Below are 25,718 nucleotides of genomic sequence, written 5' to 3' on the forward strand. Positions count from 1 at the left end.
CTAATATCCCACCTAATCCTCCTCTGGTGCAGTCTGAGGCTGTTCCCCCTCGGATCCCTCTGGAAAAAAGATCGACCTCTCCCCCCCACTCCCCCCCCAGCCTCCCCCAGGCATCACCGGTACCAAAGGAAGGCACTTAACCCCGCTTTGAGCTTTTATTTCCTTTTTTTTTTTTTTTTTTTTTTTTGTATTTAAATACCCGCACCGGCCAGCACCTTGTAATTAACAAGCAATTAACGCACAGCCCTAATCCCTCAGCTGCAGGCTGCGCACCCCCGGGGGATGCAGCTCCGCGCCACCGGCCGGAAAGGGATGCTCGGGGGTACCAGTAGGTACCGCTCCCCCCCCCTCCCCGGTCCCACCCCCCGGTACTGAGCGGGAGGGGCTGCAGCCGCACAGGGGCTGCGCCCGTGGGGCGGGGCCGCCTCCTCCCCCCCCCCCCTCCCCCCCCCCCCCCGCTTCCTCCTCCTCCTCCTCCTCCTCCTCCTCCTCCTCCGCTGCCGCCGCTGCGCGGAGCCGGGGCGGGGCGGCCCCTGCGGCAGCGGCTCTGCCCGGCTCCGCCGGCTCCGCGGGTGGCTCCGCGGGCGCGGTTGCTCCGCCGGGGGACGGCGGAGCGGGGGCGGCCCCGGCCATGGGCGGCGGGGGCTCGGCCGGAGCGCGGCGGGGCGCGCCGCCCCCTCTAGGCTCGCCGGGGGAGAGGTGAGATGGGGGGGGTCGCGGGGGAGGGGGGGGGTGGGGGGGGGTCGCCGCGGTGCGAAGGGGGGGGGGATCGGTGGGGAGAGGAGGGCGCCGGCTTCCCCGCGCTCCCCTGGCGTCCCGCTGCATCCCAGCATCCCCCCAGCAGCATCTCAGCATCCCCCCAGCAGCATCTCAGCATCCCCCCAGCAGCATCTCAGCATCCCCCCAGCAGCATCTCAGCATCCCCCCAGCAGCATCTCAGCGTCCCCCCAGTATCCCACCAAAAGCATCTCCCCCCAGCAGCATCCCAGCATCACCAGCCGCAGCATCCCCCTAACATCCCCCCAGCAGCATCCCAGCATCACCGGCCCCAACATCCCCCCAGCAGCATCCCAGCATGCCCCCAGGGTCCCCCCAGCAGCATCCCAGCATCACCGGCCCCAGCATGCCCCCAGGATCTCCCCAGCATCCCCCCAGCAGCATCCCAGCATCACCGGCGCCCTGATGTCCTGCGGCCAGCGCCGGGCAGGGCGAGACCCAGGTGGTGGCAACCGGCCCGCAGCTGTGCTTTCATCGCTTATTATTATAATTATTATTATTATTTTTTCTCCTCCTCCTCCCCGTTTGATAAATTGCAGTGTCATCGTCGGATGCGCCTTCCGCAGCCGCGTTGGGGTTGTCGCGCTTCGCCCCACGGAGGGGGAGGTGGGCGCCAGCCCCCCGCGGTACCCGCATCCATCCCCGGCATCTGCGGCACGCCTGGCTGGAGCGGGTTTTTCCAGGGCACGGGCTTCCTCGCGGGGAGTTGGGAGGCATTGAAATAATGGTCACCGATGCTTTCACCTCGCTCTTCCTCGGGTTTTAATTTTTTTTTTTTTTTTAATTTTCCTTCCTCTTCTTCGCTGCTGGAAGGGGGTGCCTGGATGGCACCGTCCCGCTGCTGGGGTGGCCACCCGTTTTTTTTCTCAGGGTGCTGAGCACGGCGTGCCCTTTCGGAGGGGTGCAAAGGCTGCGGCGAGCTGGCGACGGCAACCGGTGTTAACCCCCCAACGTGTGTTCCACCCTTCCACCCCAACCCTCCGGGCTCCTTGGCTCTGGCAGGGCGCGACGGGCGCTGCCGTCGCGTGTAGCGTCCCCGGCAAGGGTGACAGCGTTGTCATTGACCGAGGTGACTCTCGGTGCCACCGAAAAAGCTGCGCCGAGCTGGGCTGAGTTTGCTGGAGCAAGGTGGGGGGGGCATCTCCTCCGGGCTGGGGGCCTCGCTGCACAGAAAATTTGCAAATGGGGTTGTGTTTTAGCAAAGGGGTTTGCTCTAAAAGAGCCCCCGCATCTCCTATGGTAGCTGGATTTATACATATATTTATATTTCTTCTGCTGCTACGGTAAAAACTCTCACCGTGAAGCACGCAGAGTGCTTACTCTCTTTTGAAACCTTAAAAATACCTTCTGTAGTTCGTTGTTTGTTTGTTTGTTTGTTTTTTAAATATATATATAAAGATAAAGCAGCAGTAGAGAGAGGTTGCACTCAACACTCTGCTTTTTATTGTGCCTGGATGATGATGATGATAATTAACGGGCAGATGGCCATTATCCCCCCCCCCCCCCCCCCCGCCTTTTACATGATTTAAGAAGAGATTATATTTTTTTCAACCTTCTGTATGATTTTCCAGGTTGGTAACCCAGGCGACTCTGAGCTCGCCTGCCTCGCCACAGGCAGTGCAGCATTTTCTCTCCGCTGCCTGCCGGCTTGTCTGATGCTGGAGGATTTTTTCTCCGATGCGCTGCCGCGAGAGGGCTCGTTCTGCGCCTGCTTTCCGCCATGCGCACGTGGGAATGGAGATGCTGCACACTGGACCCACGCTTTCCCGGGGGGAATAAATCTTATTCCTTACCTGGTTTTTATGCTGGTGCTGCTGGGGCTGGTAAATCTGAGCTGCCAGGATGTTTGTGGGGGTTTTTTTTGTGTTTTTTTGTTTTTTTTTTTTAACCAGCGGCCACATTATTGTTATAACCCGAGGCTTGCAGCGGTGCAAGGGACGGCTGAAGAAAGCCCCCCATCGCCGTAGCTGGGGTCGCCGATGCTTTTGTTCGAAATCTTCCGTCAGAAATAAGTGGAACATTGAGGATGGGAGGTAACGTCCTACTTGGAGGTGGCAGGTGTGGGCTTAATGAGTTACGGGCATCGTTAGGGCGGCGGCGCTGCCAGTGGGTTGTCTCACACTGTTTGCACGTGCAGGTCGGGGCGGGTGGTCGTGCGCTGCAGAGTTCTTGGTGTTGCTTCAAATGTGGGGTGGTGGTTGTTGTTGTTGGGGGAAATGGTTAGGTTGGTTAGCAGCGTGTTAACCCTCCAGCTGGCCTGAAAAACAAACCCTTTTTTTTTTTTTTTTTTCCAAAATGGAATTTACCAAAAAAATCTCCCTGTCCTAACACCTGCATTTTTTTAAAATTTTTTTTTCTTTCGGGCAAAAGCTTCTTTTTCGTGAGAAGGTGCCAAAAAAATAGCCCAACAACTAGGCAGGGAACTTCTAGTTTTCCCATCTCTTTCAACCAGTTTCTACTCACCAGTTCTGGTGGTGGGCGTTTGGAGTGGGTTTTCCTGCAGACTGTCAATGAAATGGCACGGTGACAGCTTCTTGGCCCGTCGGTACAATCGGGCTGATCAGGTTACTCCCTCCTTTGTGAAAAAAAAATTATATATATATACAGTCTAGTTGAAATAATTAGGTATTCGGTGACTGGAGAGAGATATATTATTTTTTCCCCCAATAATTTCTGTGCACCCAGGTTGAGGATGCTGCAAGGAGCCGCTGGACGCTCCGATGAGGGTGATGCAGGTGGCTTTTAGGGTTGGCACCTTGTTTGGTTGGAGTCTTGGGATGATGTAGGAGGTGGGTGGACAAAAGGTGAACCTTTCTTACTACATCTGCAAGATATGAAAGCGCGAGATCTTAACTGACCCCTCACCGCAGAGGAGTTTTAGGTGATGATGTTCGAAACGAAGCTGTGGGCCAAGGAATGTTTTATTCCCTGCTTGAGCATCGCTTGGTTGCAGCTGGATTGCCCCTCGTTGCTCCTGCGGCTGCAGTTGCCCTCTCTTCTGGGACGGGCTCCTTGTTGCTTGTCCTGTCGAGGGAGTTAAAAAAAAAAAAAAAAAAAAAAATCAGATTTTTGATAGATCGTTGCAAAGCGAGCGCCTGCCCTTGGGTTTCATGGTTTGGCTTTAGCTACGCCGTGCGCCGATCCCAAATCGGGATATCAGGATTCCCCGCCAAGTGTTGGTTGCCAGCCTGGGGCAGAGAGACGTGACAGATGTTCCTCATGGAACTTATTTTAGAAAATGTGTGTGTGGGTGGGATCATTGTCACCTGCATGAAAGGTTTGTTCACTCACGTAATAGAGGAAACGTTTCTATGGATTGAATAAAGGGAATTTTCTTGCAGTACGAAATACCGGACAAAGGAAAATTCTTTGTAATCTCAAAAGAGAAGCTACACTGATTTTTTTTTTTTTTTTTGGTGACAAAGAGGATCTCCACTTCTCTGATCCAATGCTAAGCTCTGCGTCCTTTTTGAGGAGAGCAATTAGTCTGGGAAAACTGGCGACACTTAGCTGCAAAGTGACAGGAGTTTGCCGTGAAGCGGAGCGTCTTTGAAATACGTGCATATTCTTTTCTAATCGGTAACAATCGCGCTTCCAGACAAATTTCAAGGATCACTGAACCTCTGCTGAGCCCTGTCACATGCACTGAGCGCAATCCTGCAACGAGCAAGCCTCCCCTCCTTTCGCGGCCGCTGGTGCTTGCGCTTACTCAAAGCTGAATTATTAATATCCTTATGGATGCTCGGTGATATCCAGCTGGCTTCAGCCAGGCTTTTGTAGCAGGAAAGTGGGAAGCTTGACAAAAACTTGTCTTGCCCAGCGTTAGCAGCTTGTTATTGTCTCGGCTCGCACGCATACCCTTCGCGCGGCGTCTTGAAAGGAGGGTTTTTGCGCTGCCTTCGCGTGCTCCTTACCTTTATCACGACAAACGTACCTGAATTCGTGACTCTCCTCTGTGCTGGAGATCTCAGTGGTTTCTGAGTGGGTTCTGGTCCTTGTGCACATCACGAATTTGGTATTTCTTGCTGGGCTGGTCTTTAAAGGGTGCGGGTAGCATTGACCTTAGCGCTTGTCTTTGGACTTCGGGAAGTTCTGGAGGTGCAGGGAGGAGGGGAAGCGATAGGAGGTGGGAGGGAGGGAGAGAGGCAGCGTATAAAAAAAGATTTTAAATTGCTAGACTAAAAGAGTTAATAGCTTGTGCCCATGTTGCTGACGTGGGGTTTTGGATTTTTTTTTTTTTAATATTTTTTTTAATCTAATGGGAGGTGGAATCAACCCTTAGATGGCTACGCTTTGTATTTTGGAAGCGTATTTGCCTATTTATTTTCTGAGATGAACGCTAAGAGCCCTGGCTGTGATGAAAATAATGTGTATTGATCGGAAAATATCTTCCGGGGCCCGTTTTTCGCCAAGTCAGCAACTTGATTTCAAGCGCAGGCGAATCTCTCTCAGCGCGGTGGGCAAACAGTACGCGGAGCACGCGTCGGAGCGGAGACACGCGTCTCGAGATGCATCAAGGAGGAAGGTTTGTGTGGGAATTGGTGTCTTTCTGTTCGTAGTGCCTGGAAAACATCTTCTGTATGTGCCAGCAAAATGGTGATGCAAATTTTGCTTTGGCTTGTGTGTGTATGTATATATAGATATATATATAGATGTAAGATAGAGCTGGAAGGTGCAGGGTGGCTTTCATACTGGAAGATGACCTTCCATGTCCACGCTGAGGTCTCTCTGTTGCTGGCTTGCTTACATTCTCTTGCCAGATGACCTTTAAGTTCAGAAAGGGCTTTTTTTTTTTTTTTTTTTTTATTTCTCATTTTACCATCTTTGAAAACGGTTTGGACTTAGCCTACCTCTTCAGGTCACGAAGCCAAGGGAGAAGCACGATTCGGGGGTTGGACTAGGTGACCTTTGGAGGTCCCGTTCCAACCAAAGTGATTCTGAGGATTCAGGGTACGTGACAGCTGTGAAAACAGCAGCGTTTTACTTCTGCATCATAAATAATGATGAGAAACGGTGTTTTTTGCAGCGCGTTTGCCTGTCCGTGCTGGTCACCAGCCAAGTCTGGACGGGAGGTCGTGTCACTACATGACCATCAGCTCAACCTGGTGTGACGGTGTCCCCAAGCAGGGCGCTGGATGGGGCTAGGGCTGCCCCAACCACAGCTGGTGGGTCCTGCTGGGAAGCTGGGTCATGTCCTTGAGATGTGCGATACGGGGAGTGTGAGCCCCAACCTGTCGGCAGAACACCACATGTAGGCGTACGTAAAACTCAGCTTGCTCTGAGCACCAGCCCTGCCCCGTGTATTTATTAAACCTGGGGCAAAAAAAAAAAAAAAAAAAAAAAAAGCTGAGAAAATTGCATTTGGCACCAGCTAGTTATCCCCTGCAAGCCTTGAATCTGCTGCCTGGTTGTGCCTGGAAGCAACGCCAGTTGTTCTCCTGGAGAAGACCCTGCGAGGAAAAGCCACCGCGACTTGGCAGGAGGTCCGGGGTGGTTGCAAAGCAGCTGAGCATCCCTTGGGAGCCTCCCTCCACCGGGGCTTTACAGGGATTTCCTTGCTGGGAAAAACAGCGAGCTCAAACAACCGCGTATCCCCTTTTCCTTGTGGTTGTAAACCACGGACCTGTTCCTTTCTGCTCCCTCCACCCCACCACCACAAAAGACTTGAGGTGTGGAATCGTTCTTCTCTTCCAGCTGGGAAGAAGCACAGCTCCTGGCACGGATCCCCCCGGGTGATGTTCTTACGGGTTTGGAAATAGCCATGCTGGAGCTGCCGTCAAAAAAACCTGGGTGTGAAGAGGGCACGGCTTCCCCTCGTGATCAACGTGCTGGAAACAGCAGGGGTGTTGTGAGGGGTTCTGGTGGCACGTCAGGGACGCTTTATTATTAGACAAATGTTCTTGGAGCAGCATGACTTCCATATTTTTAAATATTTTTTAATATTTTGATTTTTTTTAAGCTGAACAATGAGATGCGTAGGATGAGCGGTGGTACGTAGAGCTCCGCGCTACCCATCAAAGGGACCATGGGTCATGCTGTCTTGAGGAAGGCTGTTCCACCTACCCGAGGCTGATTATTTTTGTTGCTTCTAATGATCCATTAAATCAGGAATTAATTTAAGAGTTTGTTTGGGGGGTTTTGGGTGGGTGTGGTGGGTTTGGTGGATTTTTTTCTTTTTTTTTTGTGCTAGTGAGAGCATGCTTGAGGGTCGACGTCCACGTGAAACACCGAGATTCATGCATGCTTCATGCAAAGCGGGTTACAAATGCTTTCAGCCTTCAGCATCTACTGTATAAAATCACTAGATAATTCAGAAGAGCATCGCTTTCTCCTCCTCTCCCACGAAACAAGCTGCAAGTGCGAGGAGGACAAGGTGGGCGCGTTGTTTGGCCGTGTCCTTTCAAACCCACCAGGCACGTGGCAGCCTTCGGATGTGCGCGGCGCCTCTTAGCGCTTGCAAGAGCAGCCAGATTATTTAGCTTTTTTCCTTTTTTTTTTTTTTTTTTTTCCCCCTCCCCTCTACAGCTCTTCCTTCTCTAACTGTAATTAGAAGCCATTTCTGTGTCTGAAATTACAGGCTCTTAAATTCACCTGAGAGCAGATCCCTTTCGCTGAATTCCCCAGTACTATTTATGCCATCGGCAACAGAGAGAAATCCTGGAATAGCGTTATTGCGTGGCACTCTGAGATTATTATAGAGCGAGCAATTCTGCTGCGGTGGCACTTTTTTTTTCTCCTTATTTTTCTGTCGAGAAATGCAACGTGCGTAAGCAACGCTAAACCAGGTCATCGGCAGTAAGTTGTGCTTGTGCCGGCTTAGTGCCGGCTTTCTGTATTCTATTAAGCCCAAAATGTGTGTTTTTAGTGCAATATGATTTGGTTTGGCATTTTTAAATTTTTTTTTTTGTATCAAAGGTGTGGTCTAGGGTGGGTAAATTACCCTGATTTAAGGTGAATTTGGGGTAGGTGGGTATAGAGGTTGAATTTGTGGATGTTTTCTTAGCAAGCTGAACAGCCAGCGCACCGATGAGCAAATAAATGGTAAGAATTTTTTTTATTTTTTTTTTTTTTAGGGCCAGTGCTTCTAAAACAGAGCTCTGTAATCCTTTGAATTCCCTTGAATAGCTGGATGCCCTGGAGCTGGATGTCTAGCTACAAGGGCTCCCCTCGGTTTTGTATTTCCAAGGGATATTTGCATGAGAATGAGTAAGAGCAGAGGATTTCTCTGTCGGGATGCAATGAATGGGCCTTATCCATGAATCCCTGGAATGAATGGGAAGGAAGAGGAGGTGGTGGCTGCTTAAGATGTGGCGTGACTATTTCCTGACCGTGGTCTTGACCCATCGTTGGTTGCGACATGCAGGAGAGGGACCTTTGCCCACCGCTGCTGTGCAACACCGGGAAAGCCGTTGCCTTTTCTTGCAGCATCTTTATCTTCTGGCTTTCCTTCGCCTTTTTCTTTCTTTTTTTTTTTTTTTTTTTTTTTTGGGGGGGGGGGGGGGAAGTAAGCCTTTAAAACCACCCTTTCTCTCGCTGACCGGCCACGCGTAAAGATTTGGGGGTGTTCCAAAAAACTCGGTTTTGTCTTGGTGCTTCATCGAACGCTCAGGGCTGCCACAGCACCGGCCCGAGTGTTTGTCTTCAGGCCAGGTTTTACCCCTGAAATATTTTTTTTTTTAATTTATTTTTATTATAAAATAAATTTTTAATTTATTTAAATACATAATTTAATAATTTAAGTTTAAGTATTTTTATTATATTTATTTATTACAAAAATTTATATTTTAGTGTGGCTGATGTCAGCGGCGTGCAGTTTGTTGGATTTTGCTTCTTTTTTTACGGACCTCTGCCTAGGTCAGAGGGTTGCTAGGCTGGGTACGTTGCCCAGAAATTATCTGTATTAAAGAGAGGGGAGGGGGGGAATACAAATTAAAAAAATACAATTAAAAGGCTTGGCAAGGCTTTGGTCCTTCATGACACCGCTCCTATTTCACGGTGCCTGAAGGATCTCAACCCGCAGCATGCGGAGGCTTGATTCACCCTCATTTTGAAGCCTTGGATTTGTTTCTTTCCTCCAATTCTGCTGCTTTTTTTTTTTTTTTTTTTTTTTAATGAAAATGTTCTTCCTTGAGTCACCGTAACTAAGATCTGAATTGCAAATTATGTTCCATCAGAGAAAAAGAGGGGATTCCCCAACCCCCTGACTAATCATACCCAGGCAGTGGAAATCAGTGGTGCTATTAAAAAAGCCAGGATGGGAAAACCAAATGAAATCGGGTGCTTTTCCTGCATTAACGTGCCGGCGGATCGACGCTTAGCTCGTTTTTCCCTGAAATAAAATGCCTCTTCTAGGAATATTTCTATAATAGCGCTGGGCTGCCTGCAGTTTCCGAGCTCATTCCTGTTGGCTAATTTCATAATTTCTTCCCCCCCTGAACTTCCAATTTAGCACCCACACCTTACTAATTAGCAGAGCTATGAGCGCTGACGGGGAGTTCTTTGGCAAACTTACAGATCTCAGGCAAGTATTTGGCTGAGATGGGCGGAAAAGTGGAGGATGCAAAAGACGGAGGCACCGCGAATTGTTCCAGTGGCATTTAGGGGTCCTATTCCTCCTCCTCCTCCGTTTAACTAGAAATTTCATTTAACTAAAGACGTGTTTCATGCCAGAGATGTTATGTATATTAATTTGTGTGTGTAGATGCATATACATTTAGATGTAACGCCGCCAAAGCGGTACCTTTCTATGCCGCTACGCTACCTGTCGCTTAGCAAAACCCACCTTGGTTATTATTTTGCAGCAAGAGAAAAATACCTAAAAATGAGCTAGAGGTGACGAGGAGGGCTCTGGAAGTTGGAGGGGGGAATTCAGACTGGTTTATTTCGGTGAGGATGGGAATAGTGGGAGCTGGATGCAGGGCACGGAGGGGAGAAGATGCAGGGCACGGAGGGGAGAAGATGCAGGGCACGGAGGGGAGAAGATGCAGGGCACGGAGGAGAAAAGCCTGTTGGGAATATCTGCAAGAATCAGTGGCTTGATCTGTTTGAAGTTTTTGCTTTAAAATGTAGATCAGCCCCATCTGTGAAGAGTGAGAAGCACAGTCCTTGGCATGCTTCGGATTTGCTGGTCTGGGGGAGGAGGTGTCCTTTTTCCTTTTTTTTTTTTATTTTCTTCCTTTGTGGGGATGTGGTTGTGTGTGTGGTGGGGTTGGGGTTGGGTTTTGCTGGGGTTTTTTGGTTGGAGGATATGTGGGGTGTGTTTTGGGGTGGTGGGGTGTGCGGTTTTTTGCTTGTTTTGGGTTTTTTTAGCTGTATCTGCAGCTGTCCTACATAAGCTGCTGAACTTAGCAGCTCTGGCAGTCAGAGGGTGGGCAGCATCTTTCCCTGGAGGGGTCTGGAAGCTGCCTGCAGTGGGCAGCATCTTTCCCTGGAGGGGTCTGGAAACTTCCTACGTCCAGGCACATCTCCTTTCCCTTGAGGAGGAAGGCGCCGAGGTTGGCTTTAACAGTTCACGTGCCCCCAAAGCCGGCGGAGCTGGTTGCGTCGCACCGCAGAACCCTCGGAGTTATTCCCGACGTCAGGCTCAGCTGTGTCAGCATGCCGCTGGAGGTGAATCAGCCCCGACAGAGCCAGAGCTAATTAACCTTGGGTGCAGAGCGCTGCTCACGCCGCTGCACTTCAGCGCGTTGCAGCGTGAGCAGCTCTGTGCCTGGAGGTAGATGTTTTCCAGCTCGCTCAGAAACCGTTTGGGCTTCTCTGATGGTGCCGATGCAGGAGCGTTCCCAGCCTCTGATAACATGGGGTCCTGCAGGAGACCCTATTCCCACCCCAGTTTGCAAGGAATTAACGCTGCTTGGATGTCCTCGTGTCCTTTGGAAAAGCCTCTGTGCTCCGGCACATGCTGGGAATTACTTGGCCCGCTGTTCCAAGTCGATGGCTGGAGGAGAAGGAGGATGTGGAAGTCACTGGTGTGATGGTCTCCATGCGTGGGATTGCTGTAGATGGACACGTGAGACCCTGCAAACTCGTGTGGGACCTGGGTGGCTTCTACACTTGCCGCGGTGCCAGGAGGACGTGTCGCCTACGGAGCATCAAGGCAGATCTTTGGAGCTTCGTACGTTTATCTGGAGACCTTGGAGCATCCGTGCTTCGCTTCACGGATGTGGCAGGGCAATGGCACGGGTCACACGGGTGACTGGGAGCACTGGGAGGCATATGGGAATGACCTCCCTTGCTGCCACCAGGCTAAACGAAGGAGGTAGCGCTAAATTTACAGGGAAAGCCCTTGTGGTTGTCTTCACACCGCTCCATGGGAGCAGAGCGTGGTCTGAAAATGATGGTGTCCATTATTCTGCTGTCTGAAAATGGCTAGAGCAAGCGAAAGATCGTCACATTTCATTTTCTCAGCAAAATTTGATATCAAATAAGGATTTATTAGAAGGTAAGCAGCTCTGGGACCGTGCGGTCAGAGACCCAGAGCCACCAGGGGAGATAAAAACGGGCACCAGCGGACACGGTCACGTTATAACTAGATACATTCAATATTTTGCACTCTGGAAGCCTGGTGATGTTTCTTCTGCGGTGTCTTCATCACGGCTTTTTTGCAGGGGCAGTGGCGTGGGGGGGGGGGGGGGGAGGTGGACCTGAGTCTGGTGTCACACACAAGGATGCGTAGACTTGGAGACCAAAAGGACACGCGTGTCGGTGGCCCAGGGAGCGTCCCACTGAGGTGTGCTGTGTAAATATGCAATAAACACGCAAATGGCTTGCGTGGGTGGTGGGGGGAAGGGCAGGTGGAGATGTGGATAGTTCAAGTGTTTTTTGCTGTGGTTACACAGCGTGTAGCTGGGAAAAAGGTTTATTTTAGATGAATATAGGCGTTGGCCTGGTATAGATGTGGGTCTGGTTGCTGCTTTGTGCCTGCTCCCGGCATATTTAGCGCGTTTTTGTGGTCCTCAGGGTCTGCAAGGACATCTCCAGGGGGAGTGCACCGGGTAGAATTATTTCCCAAAGGAATACACCCCTCCCCTGGAAAGGACGTGGGGTGAATCCTACACAGCAGACACGAGCACGTCAGGGCTTTCTACTGTTTTGCAGGAATGCTTCTGGAAGAATCCGCCCTGGTGGCAGAGGCACGGGGAAGGGATGGGGGATGGGATGTTTGTGAGATGCTGGTGCGCCTTTCTCCCCCGTCCTGTGACTCCGTGCAACATAAATCCGTGCAAAATAGATCCAAGCGCTAATAAGGTGATGACACTATTAACACTTATTAAATATTAAGGGTGGCGTCTCCTGGAGGTGGCGTCCCTTGGAGGTGGCATCTCCTTGAGATGGCATCTCCTGAGGTGGCCTCCCTTGGAGGTGGCCCCTCCTGGAGGTGGCATCCCTTGAAGGTGGCCTCTCCTGGAGGTGGCCTCTCTTGGAGATGGCATCTGCTGGAGGCGGCATCCCTCGGAGGTGGCCTCTCCTGGAGGTGTTCTGTCCTGGAGGTGGCCTCTCTTGGAGATTGCATCTCCTGAAGTGGCCCCCCTTGGAGGTGGCCTCTCCTGGAGGTGGCCTCTCTTGGAGATGGCATCTCCTGGAGGCGGCATCCCTCAGAGGTGGCCTCTTGGAGATTGCATCTCCTGAAGTGGCCCCCCTTGGAGGTGGCCCCCCTTGGAGGTGGCCTCTCTTGGAGATGGCATCTCCTGGAGGTGGCATCCCTCAGAGGTGGCCTCTCTTGGAGATGGCATCTCCTGAAGTGGCCCCCCTTGGAGGTGGCCTTTCCTGGAGGTGGCCTCTCTTGGAGATGGCATCTCCTGGAGGTGGCATCCCTCAGAGGTGGCCTCTCTTGGAGATGGCATCTCCTGGAGGTGGCATCCCTCGGAGGTGGCCTCTCTTGGAGATGGCATCTCCTGAAGTGGTGTCCCTTGGAGGTGGCCCCCCTTGGAGGTGTCCTCTCCTGGAGGTGGCCTCTCTTGGAGATGACATCTCCTGGAGGCGGCATCCCTCAGAGGTGGCCTCTCTTGGAGATTGCATCTCCTGAAGTGGCCCCCCTTGGAGGTGGCCTTTCCTGGAGGTGGCCTCTCTTGGAGATGGCATCTCCTGGAGGTGGCATCCCTCGGAGGTGGCCTCTCTTGGAGATTGCATCTCCTGAAGTGGTGTCCCTTGGAGGTGGCCCCTCCTGGAGGTGGCCCCTCCTGGAGGTGGCCTCTCCTGGAGGTGGCCTCTCTTGGAGATGGCATCTCCTCGAGGCGGCATCCCTCGGAGGTGGCCTCTCTTGGAGATTGCATCTCCTGGAGGTGGCCTCTCCTGGAGGTGGCCTCTCCTGGAGGTGGCCCCCCTTGGAGGTGGCCCCCCTTGGAGGTGGCCTCTCCTGGAGGTGGCCCCCCTTGGAGGTGGCCCCTCCTGGAGGTGGCCCCTCCTGGAGGTGGCCCCTCCTGGAGGTGGCCCCTCCTGGAGGTGGCCCCTCCTGGAGGTGGCCTCTCCTGGAGGTGGCATCCCTTGAAGGTGGCCCCCCTTGGAGTTGGCCCCTCCTGGAGGTGGCCTGGCCAAGCGGGGTTGAGGCTTGGGGAAGCCTGCCTGTGCTTCCTTGCGTTTCCAGTCCCTGTGGGACAACTGCTTCAGCTCCTTGGCTTTGCTCACAAGACTTCCCAAAGGCAGGAAAAGTGGAAGATGTCACGTTGCTTGGCCAAGGTGGCGACCGGGACCCGGGAAGGGTTATTGATAACGGGGAAAATCAGGATTAATAATTCTAAAAGTAGCGTAGGGAGGGAGTAAAGCAACAGGGCAGTGCTAGGACCAAATAAATCCAATCGGGTCCTCACCGTGTCAGCGTGCAGCCCGCGAATGCCGCAGAGGGAATTTCCCACGCGCAACCCTCAACCCGCTGGAAAAGCAGCGTAATTTTGCTTTTTCTCTATTTTTTGGGGGTTTTCTCCCTTCTTTTTCCTGGCTTGGCACAAGGCTCACCAACCACCATCTGAGGGAGGTTGTCACTTTGAGAATAAGGTTGGTTCAAGAGGATGCCGGGTGTTGAGATGCAGCTAATTCGGTCGGACGCGGCAACCCGGGGGGTATCGAGATGCTTGTGCAAATACTCCGTGTCGCCGTCGTCATTACGCTTTACTTGCTGGAGTATAATCCTCCCCTAAAACGCTCGGAGAGATAAGATCATGCCTTATCTTTCTTGTTTGCTTTTCCATTTCCATTTTCTTTGCCTTTGTCTGGGAGCTTTTGCACCAAAAAAAAAAAAAAAAAATTTAAAAATATTCTGCATCTCAAAGCATGTTTGAATTTAGCAAGAGGCTGGTAATGCCTTCCCGGATAGATGCTGCAGATTTTTCTTGCATGTCTAATAGTCATTATTCCTCGATCTCATTTTCTTTCTTTTTTTTTTTTTTAATTTCGTTTTTTTTTTTCTTTTCAGCAGTTTGCGAAGTTTTTTTGCAAAAGGCGATTTGCTGGCAACCGCCGTGGAATACAATTGTTGCTGCCTTTTAGGTGGTGTTCAAACGAACCTTTAAAATCATCCCTGTAAAACATCAATTTATCAAATAATCCTGAAAAAGAGACTGGAAAAGGAGTTTTCTTGGATTTTTTTTTTTTTTATGTGTTTATTTATTACTACTAAAAGCTCGCAGAATAAGATGTTTGTGCTGGGTGGTTCTGTTTTGCACCTGCATCCCTCCGTAAAACCACTGAGGGAATTAGAGGGATTAAATTTTTTTCCTTTTTTTTTCTCCTTTGCAAATATTCTCCCCCTCCCCCTCTGTGGCGTTTTGGTAGGGGGCTGGGTTTGTTTGGGGGGGGGGGGGTTGGTGGGTTTTTTGGGAGGGGTTGGGGTGGGGGGTTTGGGGGGGGTGATTGTTTTTGGGGAAGTATTGGGCTTTTGGGGGGGGTTTAGGTTTTTTTTGGGTGAGAGTTGGGGGATTTTGGGGGGGTGGGGGGGTTGGGTTTTTTTGGGGGGATGGAGTTGTTGTTTATTGGTTTTTTTTGTGGGGTAGGGGTTTTTGTTTTTTCGGGGGGGTGGGGTTTGGAGGGGGTTGGGGTTTTTTTTGAGTTTGGGGTTTTTTGGGGGGGTGTTTTTTTTGGGAGAGTTTTGGGTGGTTTCTTTGGGAGAGTTTTGGGGTTTGGGGTTTTTTTGTTTGTTTGGGGGGAGGAGTTTTGGTTTTGGGGGGGTTGAGGTTTTGGAGGGGTTTGGTGGTTTGGGTTTTTTGGGGGGGGAGGGTGAGTTTTTTGAGAGTTTTGGGGGGGGTTGAGGGGTTTGAGGGTTGTTTTTGGAGGGTGGTTTTTTTGGCGTTTTTGGGGGGGTTGTTTGGGTTTTTTTGGTGGTTTTTTGGGGGTTTTTTTTGGGGGGGAGGGTGTTTGGGGTGGGTTTTTTGGGTTTTTTGTTGTTGGTTTTTTTTTTTCCCAATGTGTTCTCTAATTCCACCTGTGTGGCTATTGCTGCAAAATGTCAGCGCCGGCATCCCTCTCTCTGTGTGTTCGTTCACCTTGGGAGCAGGATGAATTCAAAGGTCGAGTGGGGGAGGGGTGGGGAGTGGAAATCACCTCCTGGGACCCAAAGAGCCCGTCGGCAGCGGCAGAAGCTGCTGGAACTTGGCACGAACTGGGCTTTGTTGGCAAATGTGCCCCCTTTCCCCTAGTAGAAGGGGAGGGAGCAAACAATGACGCCTTGCAGTGGCACGGCGCGATGCGCCTCCTCCAAATATTTGGGAGGTCAGTGTGGTAAGCCAAAAAGCATCTCTTGGACCCCCTGGAAAGGCAAAAGGAGGTAAAGTAGTTGATGGTAATGGTAGAGTTGCCCCATGCCTTCCTTCAGGAGAGGTTTTACGATGAAGGACGCATAAGGAACCATCATGAGTTCCCAAAATACGTGGGGGAGCGAGAACTTGAGCTGTGAGAACATCCTGAGGCTGGTAGGAGCCTCACGGACCTGGTGGTCTCCCGTGAACCTGGTCAAGGGTTTGGGATGTTCACCCCCTTTGTGGTCTTCCGTTGAGATGCGCGGAGCAGGAGGGGAGATTTCGCTTCCTGAAGCGTCAGAGCCAGCTTTCCTGGCTGCCGGCACAACGGCTCGGTGCCGCACCACGATGCCCAGGTGGCCACATCGGATTTTCATGGGGTAGGTGGGAATAGGGGAAAAAATACGGGATTTTCATGGGGTAGATGGGAATGGGGGGGGGGGGGGGAAATATGGGATTTTCATGGGGTAGATGGGAATGGGGGGGGGGGGGAAATATGGGATTTTCATGGGGTAGATGGGAAAAAATATGGGATTTTCATTGGGTACATGGGAATGGGGGGAAAAAATATGGGATTTTCATGGAGTAGGTGGGAATACGGGGATAAACTGGGTTCATGTGTCAAAGCCACGAACATATTCCGAATCCCTGGCACAAGTGGTGATGGTTGCTGCTCCAGACACAAGCTTGTCCCGCTTTGCAGCGTCAGCTTTCACAGCCAGGCAAACCACAGCGATTCCCACAGAGATCCTTTTCCTTGGTCGTCATTTTTTTTTTTTTTTTCTTTTTTTTTTCTTTTTTTTCTTCATTTTAAGCCAACAGCTTTGTGACATTAACTAATTGGCTTTAACTTTGCGGGAGTTAAAGCAAAATAAATCCCCAGGTGGATGATTTTGTTGGGAATTAAAATGCAGCCGGTCGTGGTAGATGACTGGAGTCGGCTAATCCTGATTTGCAGCCATTGAAACCGGGATTAGAAGCGGTCACACGAGGATTAAGTGCAGTTTGAATAATCTACGAGGAATGTAATTCAGATTAAATAGCTTGTGTTCTTGTCAAGGCAGCATGTTTTGGCTTATGGCATCTCTGCGTGGCGTGCCCTTCCCTCGCCTTTCTCAGAATGAAAAGAAAACTGCTGCCTTGAGTCACAAATTTTCCCCAGCAGCTTTTTGTCCTTTTTTTTTTTTTTTTTTTTTTTTTAATTTCCTTTTGTATTGCGCTTGGTGAACAGATATTCACATTCCACATTTCCCCACACCGTAAAAATGTGACGTTTATAAAGAAAATAGTTAAATTATTAACCAAAAATCCAGCCTCGGTTAGGGGAAACAAAGTAAATCGGGGGGGGAAAAATTATTTATTTGTTCTATGTGCTAGAAATTGTGTTGTCCCATGGTGGGGTGTTGCTCGCCCACAGAGGTGGAGCAAGATGAGCAAAGCGAGTGTTTTGGGCCTGAGCAGAGACAGAATCGCTGAGGATGCTCTCGGTGGGTTTGCTGGGAATTCAGAGTGGGAGGACCTCGTTGTCCTAGCTGGAGCAGTGTCATCCTGCTGGCTCCAGGATGAATGTCCTACAGGGGTGTTGACTTCCATAGGTGTCGTCTTTTTCTTTTTTCCTTCCCTCTCTTCACGCGGTGGCTTTTCCCGCGCTCCAGGGCTCCTCTCCCCCGTTCCACATGGAGGGATGCTGCGGCTGCTGATGCTGACACATAAGCCGAGAGCCCAGACTTACCTTGGCACACGTCTGGTTACGCTCGGGCAGCCTCCTGGATCATCTTCTGATTCACCTCCCACTTAAAATGTGCTGGTTTTAAACCGCTTGGGGCTGTGCAGAACCGGGATAAACCACGATGCCCTGCAGCGATGCGCCAAGAGGCGGCCAGATGATGCGCCGGTTTGTCATCACCTTGATTCAGAAGAAGCTTGGTAGCTTGCCAGATTTGTGATGTTCATCAAAACCTCTCCGTTTTGAGACAGCCCGTTTGACCCCAGCGCGGGTAGTGCTTGGGAAAGACCTCAGTTGTACCGTGCCACCCCAGTGCAGGCTTCGTGGGGTGCCACGGAGGGGAGGGTGATGGTCAGGAACCTACGTGGCTCTCATCCATCGTCGTTGCAGGTGGTTTGATACACTCCCTTGTCCTCAAATGATGAAGGATTCAGGTTTACGCCGTGCGCCGTCTTCTCTGCCCGGGAGAACAGAAGAATTTTGCTTCAAGGGTTTCATTAACACTTTTCCAGGTGATATAATCATTTATGTGAGAGCGGGAGAACTTGCTAAAGGGCTCTTAATGAGCCCTCTCCACTGTAATTTCATAGGATTGCAGCCTGGATAGTGCTTTTTCACATGTTAAAGCAGCACTTGCAACCCCAAATTAGCCCCCGGCTGCGAGCTGAGGGGTCATTTTCCACTAGAGAAGGAGCAGAGTAGCCCCCACCGCTTTCTGCTGGGCTCACCTGCTTGGCACAGGTCGTGTCTGAGCCACCAGGTGCTGCTCTGCGCCGCTCGCTCAGCATGCGGAGCCCTACAGCATCGTGCCCCTCTCTTCCCATTTAACGAGCATCCTTCAGCTGTAGCACCCTCCACGCGCTCCGGGATTGTCGCTTTGGCCTCTTCGTGTGCTCGCATCCTTGCTCTCTTCAGCTGCAGTAATTATATGCCGCAGACTGCAAATTGTGACCTCTCCGCCTGGCGTACATTTTCCTTGCGTCGGTCAAAAGATGTGACTTGGACGCTTCTCTGTGCGGAATTATGCGATAGACGCGCTCTGTCCCACTTTGGCCTTTGCACGATCCTCTGCTGCCAGGGTCGTGAACCCATTACAGTATTCAGATAATTCGTCTTGCCCTCGGTAGTCTGATGCTTAACACGATGCTCTCAGAACCGGGGATGTGTAAGCGTCGCTCCACAGAGGGACAATTTCTTGGCCATCGCAAGAAAAATGCGGTGTGCGTGACATGCGGTGGGTCCAAGATGCAGCTTTAGGAGCGAAGCCACTCTGGTGCCTCCTTCCCAACGTCTGGCTTTTGCATTTTGGAGGCTTGATCCCAAGCGAGCCGCCCGGACGTACGGTCGCCCGTACGTGGGAGAGGAGCCCTGTGCAAGCCACGTCTTGGACTTCACGGGGGGGATTTTGGCTACCAGGGTCCACCAGGGGTCTTGAGAGAGAGGGTGACTTCTTGTCTTGTCTCTGCCGAGGCTGCGGTCCATTCAGCGGTGGTTGCGGTTGCTTTTGCCTTTCGGAGCGATGCTTCTCCCCAGGTTTTTTGGACGTCTGTAGCTTGTGGAGTTGAGCTTAGGTCTGAGCTGTCATCTCCTCTGGCTCAGCCACAGGGAGTTACTCTTCTTATTATTGTGCCACGCGCTTTTTTTTCTGTTGGTTGGGCTTTTTTGGTTTTGGTGGTGTTGGTTTTTTTTTTTTTTGGCAAAGGATACTATTAGAAGATAAATGATGTTTAAGAGATAATCAGTACAATTAGAACAACAGCAATAACGTAGATTTACTGGAGCAGCGCAGCTATTTATTAAGTCTAAGTGTGCAGGTCCTTAAATTCCAGTTGGGATTTTGTTTGTCTATTGTTCTGTTTGTGCTCGGCATAATACCAGGTTTGGGTTCTCTGCCAGAAACAATTCGGAAGATAAACTGTTCCATCCATGAAAACTTCAAACAAAGGTGGTGGGTGGGTTTTTTTTCGGGTTTTTTTTTTTTTTTTCTTCCTTGAAGACAGAGTACTGGGTGAAACAGCCCCTGGTTTGGTTTGGTTTTGTTTTTTTTTTTTTCAAGCTGAGTTCGTGAGCATAAAGATGTGATGAAAAGGTCTGATCTGGCTTGATCTTAAAATTGCAGCTACCTTGTTTTTCCTCGTTGAGACACGAGCCTTCAGACTAATTTAGTGCAACTCGCTCCCTTAGCAAGCTCCGCTATTGTTGCTTATTTTGATAGCGCCGTGAGGTTCTGCTTGCGTGTGCACAAAAGGCACAGAAGAGGCAGTTTTGCAGATAAAACAAGGTTACTGTAGCGCAGAAGGAGAACCTGGGTGGTTTTCCATCTGAGCAAGGAAGGGGAATAAATACCTTCCACATATGCAATATAATATAAAATACCACAGGCAGGACGCGAGCGCCGGAGCAGCCCTGCGGTCTGAGATCTCTAACCCCAATGTGAATTTCTACAGGTGCCACCCCGAAAATTTTAACTTGGGGTGTGTGGACAACAGGGATCGTGAGTGATCCCCAGCAAACTGGCTAGCTGCAGAAGATCCAGGCTCCTAAAATTAAAATTTGCATTATTATTTCTTTAGCTGTCCCCTAATTTTATCCTTGCTTCTCAGGATCGTTGCTTTGACAGGTAGATGTTTTCCTCTACGTTTTAAAATTTGGGGAATTGCTGCTTACCGAAGTAGAATAATTAGAATCGCTGAGGTTGGAAAAGACCTTTGAGATCATCAAGTCCAACCTTTAACCCAGGAGTGCAAAGTCCATGGACAAAGCGCGTCCTGGAACGCTGCGCCCACACAACTCCAGGGACAACTCTGGTGTCTCCACCACCTCCTTGGGCAACCTCTTCCCATGCTTGGCCACCCTTTTCCATGAAGAAATTTTCCCTAATATCCACTTTGAAACCTCCCCCGGTGTAGTTTGAGGCTGTTTCATCTTGGTTTGTTGCTTGTTCATTGGGAAAATAGGTGGACCCCCACCCACCCACAGCCTTCCTTCAGGAATTGTGTGGCTTTTCCTGCTTTTTTTTTTTTTAATTCTTCTAATAAAATTAGAGTCCAGGTCCTTCAGCTCTACAGAACCTTATGAGCCCAGCAACCACGTTTGTAACCCACCTAAACAAACGCAAGTAGCAGCTAGCATAGACCAAATATTAATGGCAGGGTGTATTAAATAAATTAAATTATTAATGAAAATTAAATTTAATCATTTGAAAACTGGCGCAAGGAACATGCCAACCGCTTGCCGGTGGTCTCGGGAGTCCTAAGGACAACCTCCATTCCATTGGCTGGATGATAACTCTTTCCCTTGGATGTGACCTTAGCAATAACAGTCTTCTTGGAGAAGACTTGTTATCTTCTTTTTTTGTTGTTGTTTTTTTGGGGGGGCAACAAAACTTGTGGTTTTGGGGGGTTTGCGTAGCTTGTTCGCCAAGCAGGTTGGGAAATGCTACGCGCCCGCCTCCTCGAGCCGCTGAGATGCTGTGGCGCGGCTCTTCTCCAGCACCTTCATCCTTGGCAGGATGGAACCTTACGTCAGTCGCGTTGCCCACCGTAGACATGAGGGAGTTGGTCTGCTGAAGGCATCCCAGCTCTTTGCTTTCTACATTATTTCCTTCCCTTTATTTCTAGTCACCAAACCAATGAGGAGGATGCCATCAATATATATATATATATATATTTTTTTTTTTTTAGGAGCCTGCCCTCCTCTTCTGTATTGTCATGGTCTTACTTGTTCTTCTGAATCTTGGGCTTTAAATTCTGCTGCTGCTCAGTCGTTCCCAGCTCGGTCCACCCACTGCAGTTACTGGCTTCCTTAGCAAGGCAATTAAACTGTCTATCAGGCTTCAAAAAGGCTTTTGCTGAGATTTCACCCCGTTCAGATCTGGCAGGAGTTTTGAAACAGACAGGTGTGTTTTGTTTTGGTGGGTTTTTTTTTTTTTTTTTTTTTTTTTTTGGTGTTTTTTTTTTCTTTTCTTTTGAAATTCCTCATCCTTTCTTCACTTTCCTGTGCCGGCAGCTTATGTTGCCATCTCGCTGTTGACCCGTGATAACCCCTTCTGTGCCTGCTTAGCGGTGAACAGTCAAATCTATATTGCAATTTAAAAAAAAAAATTAAATATAAATATATATACACACACTGTGTTGAGGAGCTGCAGCGTGGCCCAAAGTAAGGTAAAAATTGTGACTCGTCATGCGCCGGCAGTAACGATCCCCAGCAGCGGTGTCCTGACACTAATTAACCTTCCCTTGAACTCGCATTACTGGAAAAGCGAGAGATGAAGGGCACAGAATCCCCGACGCCGAGCCGCTGCAGGAGGCTGGCAGCAGCTTTTTTAGGATGGAGATGTCTTCTTTTTCATCTTGGGGTGGCTTTAGTGGCCCAGATTCCACCTCCCGGGGCAAACAGCCGGGAACGATGCGGTCGTGCACTTTCCTGAATCCTGGAAGACGTGCATGACCCGACCCTGCAGCCCTTAAGGGTCGCGATGATCTTTGGGGGTTGATCCTGCTTTTGGATAACCGCACAGATTTGGGTTCCTTAAGAGGCTGCAGATGTTTGGAACCAAGAATTCCACCACCCTCCTCCCGTCACGACCAACTCCTGGAGTTTTTCTTCATTATTTCTGGCGCATCCGTGTTCTCCTGGAGAGCTCTCCATTTCTCTAGTAGCCTAAAACTAACAAAAGCCACCTACTAAATTCCTGGAGTTATATGCAAAACAGGATAAGCAGGTAGGAAAGAAGTAGGGAAGAAACTTCCACAGTCCATAAATAAGAGGGAAACCTCTCTTGACGTGTTGTGATGTGGCGCCGTGCGCTGGTGGCCAGGGCAAGCTTCTGTTGCCAGTGGCGAGCACTAAAACCTCATCTTTGAGATCTTTCTTCAGCATTGATTTTAAAAGCAGCGCTCAGCAAGCATCAAATTGTTAATCCAACTAGTAACTTCCCCGTTTATACCTCCTCAGGTGTTTTATTTTTATTTTTTATGTTGCCCTACCAAGACGCGTGATGTGAAAACGAATAAAGCAGAGGGGCGAGCCCTGGGTTGTTGGTTTTTTTTAATTACTGCAAGGGCAATGGGAAGGAGGAGCTGGAAAGGTGGGGAAGGAATGGGGAAGCTGTTGCAAGGCTGTGCGTAGCCCCCAGAATCTGAGTCGCCACCAGGTCCAGTTTGGCCACCCACCGTCTGTCGCTCGAGGCGCGGGAGAAGGGACGGGCTGGTTTGCGGAGTTGCAGCTAAATGAGGAAAATTCCCACCTCGGGGGCCGCTGCTTCATTGGAAACTGACCTGGCAGGAATCTCGAGGAGGATTTCATTTCCGTCAAACAGGTACGGCGTTTTAACTAGGGCAGTACTCGTGGATATGTGGGGGGGGGGGGGGGGGCTTGGTCCAGTTCTGTTGCCGAGCAGGATGCGCCGCTTCCACGTGACGCCTGGTGGGATGCAGGATTTCAGAGCAGAGAGGCTCCAGCGTTTCCCAGGGGCTCGCTTTGATGGATCCTTGAGGGAAACGTCCGCGTGCTGCTTGATTTGAAATATAGTCAATATAATGTGCTTTTGCACAGGCAGGATAAATAATATAATTCCTGCTAATGGAACCTATTAATAGCCTGGCATTTGGAGATAGCTTATGAGCGCTGGGTTGCGTGGTGTGGTAGATCTAAATTAATTTTATTTCCTGAGCTTTCTCCTTGGGCACTTGGGACGTGCTGCCTTGTTTTATGCAGTAAACCGTGGAATCACGGAATAGTTTGGGTGGGAAGGGACCTTTCAAGGTCATCTAGTCCAGCCCCCTCCGTAAGGAGGAACATCTTCACCCAGAGGGGGTGGCTCGGAGCCCTGTCCAACGTGACCTTGAACGTTTTCGGGGATAGGGCATCCACCACCTCTCCGGGCCACCCGTGCCAGTGTCCCACCACCCTCATCGTACAAAAATTTCCTCCCTACATGTAGTCTAGATGTTTGAGCCTGTGTTGCTCGTCTGCAGCTTTTAATTTCTGGAGGAAAAGAGCCTCTTAACAATTTTTGGCCAGTTTAGAAGAAGAGCTTCTGTGAAGATTATGTTGAGATTGGCTGCCCTTTCTGCTTTGCCATGCCATTCAGTGTTCGATCGCTGCAGCTGCTGCCTCTGCCGCCGATATTGTCACTCCTAATTCTTCTGATGAAGTGCAATTCTGGAAGAGAACATAACCTCTTAATTTCAGGACAGATGGCCGCTTCAGGGTGTCCACATCACCGCACTGTGAATCCCAAGGGAGAATCCATTCCCCCATGGGCTCCCGCTAATGAACACGCAGGAGGTTCCCAAAAAGCAGCGCAGGGTGGTGCAGGTTTGATGCTCAGCTCAAAGGTCACTTTGAAGGTAGAACAGCTTAAGCTCCTCCCGTTTTCCACCAGGACAGAGACCTTTTTGTATTCCGTTAAGGCGCTAAGAGCGATGTCCTTGTGTTTGGTCATCCATGGAAATTAAAATAACAGACAAATCCCCCCTAAAAAAAAAAGCGGTGGCCAAGCATTTTTGCCCTGCTAGCACCTCCTCCCTTTCCAGAGATGGCCATTTCAGAATGAAGTTCATCTGAAAGAAGTTTTTTCTTCCTTTAGAGCAAGAAAGCAATTTTTGGAGAACACAGGGCATTGACCCAAATAGCAATGGGAACGTGTGAAGCGCTGCGGTTAGAAAAGGCAATGGTCACACAGCCAGGGTGAGCAGTCCTCTAGTCTAACGCGTTAAGGTTAGACGTAACCTGTGTTAAGGTCACCTACACCTACTTTGTTTGCCATCAGGTAATTAGATTTGATATTTTGTGTTTTGATATTTTTCTGTGCTCGCGGCTTGGTTTGGCACCATAGGTTTTTGGGAAGTTATCAGTAGGTTTTATGATTCAGAAAATTACTTTAAACCCCTGTCTGTGTTCTCAGGCAGATTTGTTGGGCACATCTTGCCCCGTGCGTGCGGGTCTCTGTGGGAAGCATCACTTAGGGGTGAGCACACCGGCACAGGTGCGAGGGCGCTTGGTCAGCAGCAACATGATGCTGCGTTTGTGCATTGTCCTGCGTGCCTCACCTCCAGGCATTCCTCGCCTCCAGGCATTCTTCAAGGAAGATGCTCCAGGGTGCTGGAGGTGGACAGCAGAAGTGCTGAGGTCAACCACCGCAAGCTGGGGCTGGGAAAAGCTGGTGCATCCAGTGGCTGGAAGCTGGGGTTGATACTGGGGCTCTTCCCCGCCTCCTGGTTTTACTTGCATTGCTGAGTTACTTGCATTTACTTGCATTTCTGAGTTATTTGCGTTTACTTGCATTTCTGAGCTCTGATTTACACGTTTCTCCTGCACGCTCACCGAAACCTGGGAGGGTGTATGCCTTAGATACTGCAAAGGAATTGAATCTTGAAAAGTCCAGTTTATTATTAATAGCTCACTCCAGTTTGGGGTAATTAACTCACTGGAATGGAGTTAATTGTATAGATTGTTTCAGTAGAACACCAGAGTTACTATCTCAGTGCAGCCTCTGAAGATTCTTGTTAAAAATCTGGAGTCCTACTGAACGTGGAGCATCCTACGGAGCGTTCGTGGAAGAGGAGTTTACACGTGCTTCGTGGCTCCGGCGGGATGCGGTACCTGCAGGTCAATTATCCCATCGGTGATTAAAACACCTACTAGTTTCGCACCGGCGGTTGTCGTGAAGGTGCTGTGCAGTTCTTCAGACGTTTCATTTCAGAGCAAGGCGGATCGAGGAAAAATGGATTAAATGAGACAAAAAAGATAGAAAAGACCTTGTTAGGCTTGTTCCCAAACGAGTGCCCGGCAATTAACTGCGCTTGGCTTGTTAACTTTGCTGCCGCTGCTTTTCTGACCCTTTGGGAGCGTGTGTTGCTTCAGTTCCTGGTTCTTTCTCTGGTTAGATCTGGCAATTCTGCATTTCTTTGTCACTTTTAATACATTTATTATTTTTTTATTATTATTTCTGCTCTGCAGGGAGGGTTAGACGTGGTTTTAGGGAAGGCATGTAGCCTCCATGACCTTTTTATTAATTTTTTTCCATTAATGCATCCATTGCTATTTTCTCAGCCAAAACCAAGGCTAACGTTAGGACGTTTAGTTAGCAACCTGTGGGGAAAAAAAAAAAAAAAAAAAAAAAGTTTTGAGGTCACCGAGGTAAGGACAGCGTTGGACACGCTTTTATTTCTAACGTCTGCTCAACTGGGGTTAGCTGGAGTAGCACAACATAATTTTATGCGAATATAGCAAAAAAGGGGCTGGAGCTTTGCAATGGTTATCTCCCAGCAGCGAGCCGCCAGGTTTCCGTAACGCTTTGCACAAAGTGGAACATCTTGTAGTGCTTTTGCAAAGCGTTTAATTACTGGTAATGCTGATGCTTGTGTTTCTCAGGCCTCATGTTGAAGGCGGTAGAGGAAACAACGATATTCTTTACGTTTTAAAAACACTTTTGGAAACCTTGGAGAGCAACGCTAAGCTTCTGGAAGGTCAGGGAAAAAAAA

General features: G+C 49.9%; 1 protein-coding gene across 3 annotated transcripts in view; it reads left to right on the forward strand.

Moving 5' to 3' along the window:
• Nucleotides 1-515: 515 nt before the first annotated feature.
• The window catches only part of LOC121082287 (leucine-rich repeat and fibronectin type III domain-containing protein 1-like protein), a 56,298-nt gene continuing 31,095 nt past the window's right edge, over nucleotides 516-25,718 (forward strand). For 2 of the 3 annotated variants that reach the window (XM_040581629.1, XM_040581631.1), the window contains exon 1: nucleotides 516-699. In XM_040581629.1, the coding sequence (XP_040437563.1) occupies nucleotides 632-699 (68 nt within the window). In that variant the 5' untranslated portion in view covers nucleotides 516-631. The remainder of the gene's footprint in view (nucleotides 700-25,718) is intronic. The other variant, XM_040581630.1, reaches the window with a different exon arrangement.

Source organism: Falco naumanni, unplaced genomic scaffold (genome assembly GCF_017639655.2).
Source record: "Falco naumanni isolate bFalNau1 unplaced genomic scaffold, bFalNau1.pat scaffold_58_arrow_pat_ctg1, whole genome shotgun sequence".
Classification (NCBI taxonomy): Eukaryota; Metazoa; Chordata; class Aves; order Falconiformes; family Falconidae; genus Falco; species Falco naumanni.